General features: G+C 34.4%; 1 protein-coding gene across 1 annotated transcript; it reads left to right on the top strand.

The window, feature by feature from the left end:
* Positions 1-8,420: 8,420 nt before the first annotated feature.
* LOC143606903 (kinesin-like protein KIN-UB) lies at positions 8,421-13,208 on the top strand (the record flags this gene model as incomplete). The annotated part of the gene is made up of 9 exons (XM_077082520.1): positions 8,421-8,583; positions 9,821-9,933; positions 10,024-10,146; positions 10,273-10,458; positions 10,566-10,787; positions 10,872-11,028; positions 11,108-11,257; positions 12,777-12,865; positions 13,059-13,208. Coding segments are annotated over exons 1-9 (1,353 nt in total), but the record flags the coding sequence as incomplete, so codon positions are not given.
* Between the last annotated feature and the right edge of the window lie 3 nt (positions 13,209-13,211).

Genomic DNA, 13,211 nt, shown 5'->3' with positions numbered 1-13,211 from the left:
AGTTCATCCCTAATTCACTCAAGTACCGATTCAATCCATCAATTCATTTCAATTCACCGGATTTGATCATTGGATCGATCAATTTCAACTAAAACACATTTAATTCCTGTGCGATTTCGTTTCAATTTTTCCAAATTGACCATTTGTTCGGTCAGTTTCTTCAATTCACTCAAACGTTGCTTTCAATAGAATCAATTTACTCGTAATTCCGCAATTCAATCGAAATGACAACTCGTAATCAATTCATGGATCAGCGAGTTCAAGAACATGATGCTGCTCTGAGTCGTTTGGAATCGGCTACAACAAAGAATGTCGAGAATATTCTTTCAATGAACACGCAATTGGAGAATCAGATGAATGAGGTTCTCAAAACTATTCAGGCATTAGGCAACAATCAGAACAATAATAATCAATATGACGCAGCCGGTGGTGCTGTTGGTGTGACAGGTAATTTGCAAACCTATCACCACAGTAACAATCGTTTGACAAAAATGGATTTCCCAAAATTCAATGGGGGAAATATAGAAGGTTGTTTATGCAGAGTTGAGCATTTTTTTGAAATTGATGCTACACCTCAGATATTAAAGGTTCGTTATGCTGTTGTACATTTAGAAGATGCAGCTTTACTTTGGCATCAATCGTTCGTTAGGTCAAGGGGTGGTAGTATTGAGGGTATGCCGTGGTTAGAATATAAGACTTTCATAATTGCTAGATTTGGTTTAAGTCTTAATCAATATGCTATGGGGGCTTTGGCTGATTTGAAACAAACAGGCAACCTTAATGATTTTTGTAAAGAGTTTGATCTAGCATTAACAAGAGTCAATATATGTGATGAATATGCAGTAAGTTTGTTCTTAAGAGCAGTTAAAACCAGAAATAGGAAATCCTGTAGTGTTACTTAGACCAAGAAGTCTTCCAGAAGCTTGTATGTTGGCTAGGGTATAAGATGACAATATGTCATTATTGCAGTCTCATACTAGTAAATCCTATAGATCATCATCGTATGCAATCGCTTATTCCAAGAATACAGATTATGGAAATAGGGGTTTTGGGGGTGTTAATACTCCTTTGTTGCCTACTCCTATTCTTAAGCCTAAACCACTTAATTCAAGAAGATTATCGCATAAAGAAATTGAAGAAAAGAAGGCCAAAGGTGAATGTTTTGGCTGTTCTGACAAATATACCCTTGGGCATGTGTGCAAAAACAAGCAATTGTTCTCTATTGAACTAATTGAAATAGAAGAAGATGCACATAATGAATATGAGGAAAATGTGGTCACCAATATGCAAGAACCACATATTTCTTTACATGCTATTATGGGAGTTCCCTCTTTTTCAACTATGAGGGTAAAATGGGCAATTGGGACTAAACCACTACAGATTTTAATTGATTCGGGATCTACCCATAATTTCTTGAATCAGGAATTGGCTGTCAAAATGCAAAGTCCAATAAAGAAAGTTAATGAATTAAATATTACCATAGCTGATGGAAATAAAACGGTTTGCAACCAACTGTGTGAGAACTTTAAGTGGCTCATGCAGGGTAACTGGTTCACCACAGATGTCATGTTGATTCCTTTAAGCAATTATGACATGGTATTAGGGGTATAGTGGTTACAAACACTAAATGATATCACCTGGAACTTTAAAGATCTTATTATGAAATTTAAAGTGGGAAATTAGGTATTTGAAATGAAGGGCATAGGATCCAATTTCGTTTCACTTTGTTCATATGAGAAAATGGGAAGTTTATTAAGTAAAGAAGGTGATGTGGCAAGTATGCCACTGTACAGTTTACAAACTACGACTGATAATTCTTTCCAACATGAAACTAATGTCAAGGGCACTTTGGTCAATTTAGAATTAGAGGCATTATTACAAAGATATGAAGATATCTTTTCTGTGCCTACGTCTCTCCCTCTAAAAAGAGACTGTGATCACAAAATTGTACTCAAAGATGAAAATGTTACCATTAATCAAAGGGACTATCGATATCCTGTAGGACAAAAAGATGTTTTGGAAAAACTTACACAAGAATTGTTGGAAGCCGGTACGGTTAGAAATAGCAAAAGTGCTTATTGTGCTTTTGCTTCTCCTATAGTATTAGTTAAAAAGAAAGAGGGATCTTGGAGATTTTGTGTCGACTACAGGCAACTCAACGAAGCTACTGTAAAGAACAGGTTTCGCATCCCTTTAATAGAAGAATTATCGGATGAATTAGGAACTGCTTCTGTTTTCTCTAAGTTGGATTTACGGGCTGGCTACCATCAGGTCAGAATGGATGAACAAGACATTTCTAAGACTGCATTTAGAACTCACCAAGGTCTTTTTTAATTTGTTGTTATGCCCTTTGGGTTAACAAATGCTCCTGCAACCTTCCAATCACTTATGAACACTACTTTCAAATCGTTGATGAGGAAGACGACATTGGTGTTTTTTAACGATATTTTGGTGTATAGCCCAAATATGGCACAACATCTGATTGATTTAGAACAAGTCTTAGTCCTTCTTAGGAAAATTCTTTATTTGCAAAGAAATCAAAATGTTCATTTGCTGGTTCTTCGGTTGAATATTTGGGACATATTATCTCAGGTAAGGGCGTTCAGACTGATCCTAAAAAGATTGTAGTTGTTCGACAGTGGCCTATTCCTACCAACCTTAAACAGTTAAGAGGCTTTTTAGGCTTAGCAGGCTATTATCGTAGATTTATCAAGGCATTTGGAATTATGGCTAGACCATTGACTGAATTGCTAAAGAAAGAAGGATTGGTGTGGTCTGAAGTTGCTCAACAAGCCTTTGATCAACTCAAACAAGCTTTAACTTCTGCACCGGTGCTGGCTTTACCAAATTTCTCCAAAATGTTTGTGGTGGAAACTGATGCTTCTTCCAAGGGTTTAGGTGCAGTTTTAATGCGGGAAGGTCATCTGATTGCTTTTATTAGTAAAGCTTTGTCCACTAGACAACAAAGTTTGTCGGTATATGAAAAGGAATTATTGGCAATTATCATAGCTATGAAACAATGTCACCATTACTTAATTGCTAAGAAGTTTCTAATCAAGACTGATCAAAAGAGCTTGAAGTATTTGTTAACTCAGAAAGTGACAACCCCTTTGCAACAAACCTGGTTATCCAAGTTAATGGGATATTCTTGAAATTTCTTATAAAAAAGGTGCTGACAATGTTGTAGCTGATGGGTTGTCAAGAGTTCAAGGCATGGCATTATTTAAAATGGGCATTAGTCATATTGATCCTTTATTGCTTAACAGGATTAAAGCTACATGGAAAACTGATGAAAAGTTACACTCTATTTTGGTGAATATTGAACATGGGCAGGCATATCCGCATGTTACATGGGATGGTCATTTGCTTAAAAAGAAAGGCAGGTTATGGATTGGTGATGACAAGCAATTAAAACAAGACATTCTTTATCTTTTCCATTCATCTCCTGTTGGAGGCCATTCAGGTTACATTCCAACTGTAAAAAAATTTAAGCTTTTTGTTATTGGAAAGGGTGTTTTAAGCAAGTTTATGCCTTTGTAAAAGAATGCTCATCTTGCCAACAAGCTAAATATGAGCCTGTAGCTTCACCAGGGTTACTACAACCTTTACCTGTTCCTAATCATATCTTCACTGATTTGTCAACGGATTTTGTTTCTGGGTTGCCTAAGGTATAAGGAAAAGATGTGATATTGGTCATTGTCGATAGGTTATCTAAATATGCACAGTTTATTCCCCTTTCTCATCCTTATAATGCTGCACAAGTTGCTCAACTTTTCCTTGATAATATTTTCAAGCTACATGGTTGTCCTATGACCATTGTTTCTGATCAGGATCCCATTTTCTTAAGTCAATTTTGGAAATACTTTATGAAGTTACAAGGTTTCCAATTAGCACATTCCACTGCCTATCATTCTCAAAGTGATGGTCAGACAGAAGTTGTAAATCGATGTTTGGAGACTTATTTGAGATGCATGACTATGCAGAATCCTCACAATTGGTTGAAGTGGTTAAGTCTAGCAAAATGGTGGTACAATACCACTTATCATTCCTCTCTTAACTGCAGCCCATTTGAAGCTTTGTATGGTTTTCCACCACCAATTCATCTTCCTTATATTCCCAACGACACGAATGTGGAAGCAGTTGAAGCATTACATAGAGATAGAGAGGTTATGATTGCTAGTCTCAAACAAAATTTGATCCAAGCTCGCAATCGAATGAAACAAACAGCTGATTTGAAGAGAACTAAAAGACTGTTTGAAGTGGGTGATTGGGTTTATCTTAAGTTACAGCCCTTTGTTCAATCCACTATGCGTGTTAGAAAGTATTTTAAGTTGGGCCTAAAGTATTATGGCCCCTTAAGTTGGAAAAGTGGCGTATAGGTTGGATTTACCGGATGATTCACAAATACATCCGGTATTTCATGTATCTCTTCTCAAGCGTGCACATGGTACGAGTGCTCCTCTAATTCCCTTACCAGCACTTCCTCGTTTTACTTTGCAACCTCGAGCGATAATTGACCGTCGTGTAGTTAAAAGAGACAATACTGTTGTTACTCGGGTTTTGGTACATTGGGATGGCTTGTCAATCACTGAAGCAACTTGGGAGTTCTTGGATGATTTTAACACTCGTTTTCCTCATTTCCATTCTTGAGGACAAGAATGTTATTTGGGAGGGAAGATTTGTTAGATATGTTCTAATAAGTCTAAGGACTGGAATTGCAATACTTGATAGTTAGAGGTTTAAAGATGTAAAATGTTGTAGCTGTTCGTTTGAGTTAGTTAGTTTGGGTTAGTTGAGTCGTTGTATAACTACCCTAATTGAAGGTAATATGATCAGCTATTGATTGTGATAATTCTCCCTCTCGTTGATTCTTCTATCTCGATTCATGGCTAACAAAAGATAAATCTTTGATTTTAAACATACCTTAAAGATTTGGATAAACTAGATCTTGAATGGACAAAAAGATGAAACGTGTGCACAGAGGGTTGGTGTGTGTATGGGTGTGTGTGATGATGATTGGAGAATGATGGTGAAATGATGAGGATAATGATGATTTAGGGTTTTAGAGGTTTAAATAGGCAAGCCCAAAGATTTTTAGGCCCATAATCACTTTCAAGCCCAATTTACCTCCCTAACCTTATCCATTCTCTTCATAATATTTAATTAGATTAAATATGTAGCGCGGCATTTAATCAAATGAAAACTTATTTCATTTATTTAATCATTCGTAAAATAAGGACGTTACAAGCAGATATTACAAGGATGAGATCGGTACTGTATCGGTACCGATACCAAAAATACTGATACTGAATTTGAGAAAAAATAGATACCAAATACCGTACCGAATATATCGGTTTAGTATCGGTACCGTACCGGTATTTCGGTAATTTACCACTTCAACACCGCTTTAGGGCTTTTTTTATCTTTTTTTTAAACATTTAACTGGTCCAACTAGCATTTTCATTAGGCGTAACTTCAAACTATATCATTGATTATCATTAACTTTGACATGTTATGAAGAAAAAATTTCACGTAGTAAGAAAACTTTTACAAAACTCTTACAAAACCATAAACAAACCAAGTTGACAAAATCAAAAGTTCAAAACAAAACTAAACTCGCATAATGTCGTGAAGTTACAAAACCATGACAAAACAAAGTTTTGCCATGTTGTGATAGTCTATCTCAACAAAAAAAAAGTCTCCCAAACCAATAACAAAGTATACGAAGTCACAAAAATGATTTGGATAGAATAAAAACAAAACAAAACAAAACTGTTTCTCAATTACTCCTTGCTAGTGGCTATGCATTATTCCTTTTCCTTTCTCGTTTTGTTTGTTTATCGCATCCTCAATCTCTGAAATAAAAAAGTAAATAATATTAATACATATTATTAAACAACCAAATAACCAAGAAACAAGAATTGTTATACCTATGGCAATATCATCATCATTTAAGATATCGTCTATGTCATCCACGATTGACTTTTTCGATTTTTTAACCCAATCTTGAGTGCAAATCAAGGCTTCAACAATGTTAGTTGTTAACCTTGTTCTATACGCGTCTAGTACGACTCGGATGCGACAGTGGAAATTTGAATTGCCAATATATCTAACAAAGATACAAAGTTAAAAACATAAATAATGTAACAAAAAAGTTTAAAAAACCTAAAATATATGAAAATATTTTACCTTCAGCTATCCGAGACACGATCGGAAATCTGATTGCATTTTGTTTCCACCATGTAAGTATGTCAAACCACTTAGTAAAGTTAGCTCTCGGCTCTTGTAAGTACCTCTTTAAATCAGTTTCTATTGCAACCGAGTTGGTTTCTTCCACGTTTAAAAATTCAGCAAAAAAATCATTTTCACAGTCACATTCCACAACATCTTCATTGCATGCTTCTTGAGATCCGGAACCATATTCAACCTTATAATCTTTGTATGTTTTAAACAATCCATGTAGCCTATTCTCAACATCTAACACCATATCTGACGCCCTCTTTTTAATGTCATCTTCAGGTATTGGATTTTCCTTGGTTATCTCATATATAATCAGCTTTTTAAAACAATGTTCTAGGAAATATGATTTCATGTTAGGATCCAAGATAAGAGCAAATACATGAAGTCATTAAGCTTATTATAGTTTCCCCAATACTTATCATACTTCTTTCGCATCAAACCCAGCATTGAACAAAACTATAGGTCGACACCCCACTCATGTAGATGCTTGTCTACATCTAGAATTTCTCTATAAAAAGGTGAGCTAGTGGCTTTGAAGATGCTGAAACAATTTCCGCTTTTATTTTGAATTTTCCTAGGAACTCAACCAATAGTTTGCACTGTTTAAATCGGTTTGTTCAGGCATTCTTTCTAAATCGGTTTGTTCAGGCACTGTTCAAAATCGGTTTGTTCAGGCAGTGTTCAAAATCGGTTTATTCAGGCATTCCCCAACCGATGTGGGATGTCACATTCCTTTTACAACTTTTTTCGACATTTACCGAATGCAAGTCATTATCAAGTTTGACACGTGGAGTCTCATCAATAAACGCGGAGTCTCCCTACACAAACAAATATAAAGACATTAAGAATTATTACTTAAGAATGAATAAATAAAATAATTAGAAAGTAAAATATTAACTTTGGTGAAATTATCATATACTTACGAAAAGTATATTGATTTGGTGTAATATTTCTATTTTATTTTAAAATATCTACTTACAACACAGAATTGGCATCAAATCTTTATAATAACTTAAAAAAAAAGAAATTTAACTTATGGGTATTTCCAGAAAATAAAAAAACTCTAAACTTACTGTTCCAAACTAAAAAAACAACCCATAATCTCACTGTTTAAATTCATCCTAATTTAAAATTAAATAATTCAAATAATCATACAAACTTGCTTCACTTAAATCATTCTTTTGTAATGATGATGAAGATGCCGTACTACGCTATATGAGATGCAACTATAAATATATTGCATTTTAATTATGTATAACTAATGACGTATCATGTATTTTTTTTGGTTATATAGCATTATGATATGCTGTGTGATTGTCTTTTTTTATATGAGCCGGCCTGACTTAACCCGACTTAAACGACCAAAGCGGATCGAAAAAGAAATTATATACCGATTTGACCCGACCCGTACAACCGAACTGGACCGAAGAAAAATTTATATAGCGATAAGCAACTGAGTGCTGACCCAAAGTTTTCCGACCCCTGCAAGAAAATTTTCTGGATCCGCAACTGCTCTGTATAGAATAACTTGACCCTATATATAATTCTCCAGTTAAGTTAATTGACCATTGTCTTAAAAAATAAACATTTTCAAAGTAAACCTATCGGTGAGAAATATGTATGTTATAAGAGCATTCTTATCCAGTTCCCTATCCCTATATCTATATATATCATATAATTATACTAAAAACACTATATTTCTCTTTCCTGTTTAATTAAATAATATTTTTTTATACCTTTTTCATTACAGTTTTCTCTCTCCATCTTATAATTTACAAAAAAATCATTACTTTTTCCTTAAATTTACAAATAATCATTACCTTTTTTCTCTCCACCCTATAATTTATACTCACAACCCCATCCTATAATTTACAAAACCTATTTACATAATTTTAGGAGATGGGTTGAGAATGCTCTAAAAGTAAGGTAAAAACATGAACAATCTCTAAAAGGCAAGCAGCTCAAACACAACAAAATAATATCATCCATCATCTGTTGATTTGTTTCTCCCACCTTTACATCTGGGCCCATACTCTCTTAACTCTATACCTTTTGTTTAAACTCAAAACCAACAACACACACACACTCTTTCACAATAATAAAACTCGATACAGTAGTAACAAACTTCAAAATCTCTCTCACATATATACTTCCATGTATTAGAAGCTAAACCCGATTCGATGGCTTCCTATCGAAACGGTAACGGTAGTAGCAGAGGTCCAGCCAACAAAGTAGTAGATCGTGCCAATCTTAGACCCTCTAATTCCTCCTTCAAATCCAAGACCAACTCTAACTCTAATGTTCGCCGGAGTGGCTCCGGTGCTGGACTTAGTGATGATTCAGGTGACTTTTTTTTTTCCTGATCTGAACCCGTTTTGGGTACCCAAGAGAAGAATCAAAAATGGGTTCTTCTTTTTTTTATAAAATTTTATTTTTTAATAGATTTTTTGCACAATTAAGCATAAATTACTAGGCTTTCTTTTTGCCCATTTTCACTAGTTAATGTTTTGAAAAATGATTTTTTGCCCATTACTAATTACACATAAATTACTAGTTAGGTTTTTTTTGCTCCTGCTCCTAATGTAAATGCTGATTTCAGTTATTTAGATTAGTGGTTTCTTTTTAATTGTTTTTTTTTATATATATAATAATTTATGATGATATATTTTAGGACATTGGACTGGTTTGACTAGATTATGGTGTAGGTAGGACTAATAAAGTGTTATTCTAATTGCATGGTACAATTAAAGATCTTTTGTTTTTGTAAATGCTGAAATCTGAATGCTCATCTAGATTATTTAGATTTGTTTTATCATCAAAACCAAAAAAACCAGACCGAATTATCAACCGTTGGTTAGTAAAAACCGACATATTGGTTTTGGTTTGGTTTTGTGTTTTGTGAAGACCGAACCGAAATGTTTTATAAACTTGGATGTTTGTTTTATTAGTAAAGTGTTATCTTAATGGCATGATACCATTAGAGATCTTAGGACTGTTTTTGCACATGGATTGGGGGGCCAGGGTTATTGATTGCTGGTGTTGTAATAGATGAATCATGTATGTATACAGATTATGCTTAATAACGAGGAATATTAGGGTTTGAGCATTTAAAACGAAAATGTTTTAAGTGTTGTATGCTTGCTACATGATTATCCCAAAATGCAGGTTATAGAACCGTAGGATGCTTATTATACTCGCAACTATTTGTTGTATGTACATGTTGGCATTGAATATGGTTACAGTATGCGCAGTATTCTCACTGTACTAGCGTACTCTTATCCTAATCTTTTTAATAATTTCAAGTTGGCTAATCATCGGATGCCTGAATGCCACACCTGCACATGTAGCCTAGTACCTAGTTTCTCATAAAGAACATTTAGTGCAATCCTGTTTGTTGGTTTAGATGCTAAAGATGATTTTTTAAGTGCTGATTTTGGTGCCGCAACCGAGAGTTTGTAGTTCATAGCTGCATTTTGTTTTCTCCACTAAACATCAGCAAATCTTTTATTACAACCTACTTAGAGTAGGCTGGCTAAATCACCAACAACAAAATTACAGAGTTTAAAACTAATATCTTGAGTTGGTGTTGCAGTTTCTGGTCGCGTTCGAGTTGCTGTCAGATTGAGACCCCAAAATGCTGAGGAGATGGTGGCAGATGCTGATTTTGCTGATTGTGTGGAGTTGCAACCAGAGGTGTGAAAGTGGAATTATGGTTTTTCAATTAGATTGTAGTTATTCATGTGATTACTCATGGTGACAGGTTTTTTTTTAACTCTGTTTCAGTTTAAACGGTTGAAACTTCGAAAGAACAATTGGGATTCGGACACTTATGAATTCGATGAAGTGCTAACCGAATCTGCATCACAGAAGCGTGTTTATGAAGTTGTTGCAAAACCTGTAGTGGAGGTTGGTAGTATGATACTTTGAAGATTTTTCTACTTCTATTATTTTCTATCACGCAGCCTTTGTATGTTAAAACTTAAACCTCTTGTAACTTGTAAGCTGCAACTAAAATGATTTTGCATTTTTCAGAGTGTTCTAGATGGTTACAACGGGACGGTGATGGCTTATGGTCAAACTGGCACGGGGAAGACTTTTACTCTAGGACGCTTGGGTGATGAAGACACATCAGCACGTGGAATCATGGTCCGTGCAATGGAGGATATACTTGCTAACATATCTCGGGATTCTGATTCTGTCATGATCTCATACTTGCAGGTATCTCTGTCTTTACACATATACTTGCTAACATATCTCGGGATTCTGATTCTGTCATGATTCTGCGGTTCTAATTTAGATAAAATTATTTTCTGAGTCATCTGCAGCTTTACATGGAGACAATCCAAGATCTCTTAAATCCAATAAACGATAACATTTCAATTGTTGAAGATCCAAAAACTGGTGACGTGTCTGTACCAGCTGCAACTCTGGTAGAGATACGAACGCACCATGATTTTATGGAGTTATTACGGTTGGGAGAAGCTCATAGAGTTGCTGCTAACACAAAACTGAATACTGAGTCTTCTCGTAGTCATGCTATTTTAATGGTAGTTAATAGTTTCATATTTATAGCAGTTGCATGCGTTAATAATTATATAAAACTTGAGAAAATATTGTTAAAACTACTTTAGGTGCACGTCAAGAGGTCTGTTACTGATATGGAATCCGAGATCACAAGTGAAAGTTACCATTCGCTTCACATGAGCAAAAGCTCTAAGCCACCTGTTATTCGAAAAGGCAAATTAGTTGTTGTGGATCTTGCAGGCTCTGAGCGTGTTCACAAGTCAGGTGCGTGGTTATAATTTGCAATAATATTTTGTTAAGTAGGAGGCCTTTAATGTTATATAGTTACAACTTTTACTTTCAGGAAGCGAGGGACACACGCTAGAGGAAGCCAAATCTATAAATCTTTCGTTAAGTGCATTAGGAAAGTGCATAAATGCTCTTGCGGAGAATAGCCCTCATGTACCCGTTAGAGATTCCAAGTTGACGAGGCTGCTTAAAGATTCATTTGGAGGTCAGTTCTTTAGAATGTTATCAGTTTTTTCAATTTATTTTTTTACACTAGGTTAGATCCCGTGTACTACACAGGGCGGTAATAAAACAAAAACAACAAAATAAATATAATATCATAAATAATTACAAACATTTTCAATTCATATCATAAAATTACATATAGATACGTTGTACATAAATTACATAATTACCGATCGCATATTATTGGTCATACTTCAATTTATGCTGCAAGTTTACGACAAAAAATGCCGCTTTCCCATATTATCAATTTGTAGGAAGATGGAAGTTAACCTTCTCCAAAAGTAGCTTTGGATGATTCTCCTCTTCCATTTGACGGTCACCGAATGAATTAGAAAGCAAAAAAGGTGTAGCTAAGCTAAGCATGTTTGTATGAGATTTACCACATCCACACAAAATGTAAACAAATTTACGCAATACATACCTCTGCTGCAAGAGACATGTTTACATCAATGCCCATTGAAGCAGAGTGCTTTTGTTAAGCTTCAAACCAGCCATTCTACCATCCTCATCTTTTAACATCTATAAACATCAAAACTGTGACAATTCATAAACATAGGTTTATACATAAACATACAGTAAGATACTTACGCGATCGAGCAATGGTGTAGTAGAGCACACATAGTTTATGAGGAAATATGTTTTGTAACTTTAAAAGGTTCAATTTTTAATTTGCAGTTAAAGCTGGCTTCAATGACTTCAATTTTTTGTAAATTAAATTTAGAGTTAAAAGCTGTTTGAATGAGACAGTTTCCATTTTCTTAATTAATGGAGACTTAATAAATGATAACTGCATAATGTTTTATTACGTTATATTATCTTAATTAGAAAGCAGTTGTTGCAATTATATTTTTTAAATAATCAATTAGGAAATAAATTTTGCAGTACTAAACCAATGCTAAACATATATGAGTAAGGGTATCATGTGAGTGACTGGTTTTTAATAGAGTGTGCGCATAAAAAGAGATTTAATTCTTTATGCTACGCGAAATGTACATTACAAAGGCAGATAATAAAATATACTTACAATATGTAGAGATTCTTGTCATACATAAATTTGTAATTCTTCATTTAACGAAGTGATCTAACGTTTTGTTTTAAGTCATCTGCAGATTGAATTATTAAATCTGCCAAAATTCTCATGAGAACCTTTTAACAAATAAATTGGAATCCATATTTAAGAGGCAAACAAAGTAAACGGGATTAATAATGTCAAATTTCTATTGTTCAATGTCTGATCAATCTCCATGTTATCAACATTTTCATTATCATATTAGATTTTAGAAGCACACATTTATATGTAGATGTTATGTTAATTACATATGGAGAACCCAAAGGTTTAATTTTTTAATTTTGAGTTAAATGACACATGGCAATTTGAGGGATTAGTAAGTTGCTACATATGATTGAAAGGAGCCAGAGAAGGACATGTGGCATTAGATAGTTTTCTTTTAATATATACGTAAGATGTTTATCTTATATTCAAGCATCTGTGTTTGCAGGTACTGCAAGAACATCATTAATTGTAACTGTTGGCCCGTCTCCACGGCATCGTGCAGAAACTGCAAGTACGATATTATTTGGACAAAGGGTGAGCAACCTACCTTTTGAAAGCTGTCAAATTACGAAAACTAACAAACAATGTTTTCTGTTTTACGGTCACTGTTTTCTGCATAAAGTTGACCGTTTGCTGAAACATTGACTAGAATCCACATAGTAAAATCATAAAGCACGAGGTCTCAATTGTTTAAATAGTTATTTTTGTTACATTTAATCTATTACAGGCTATGAAGGTAGAGAACATGTTGAAAATCAAGGAGGAATTTGATTACAAAAGTTTGTGTAAAAGGCTTGAGACACAAATTGACAAACTAATTGCAGAAAATGAAAGACAGCAGAAAGCATTTGAGGATGAAATTGAAAGGACAGCGATAGAA

The sequence above is a fragment of the Bidens hawaiensis genome, unplaced genomic scaffold (genome assembly GCF_021521415.1).
Source record: "Bidens hawaiensis isolate Kalapana, Puna unplaced genomic scaffold, B.hawaiensis_p1.1 tig00078290_1, whole genome shotgun sequence".
In the NCBI taxonomy this organism is placed as follows: domain Eukaryota; kingdom Viridiplantae; phylum Streptophyta; class Magnoliopsida; order Asterales; family Asteraceae; genus Bidens; species Bidens hawaiensis.
This window is presented reverse-complemented; position numbering and strand designations above follow the sequence as displayed.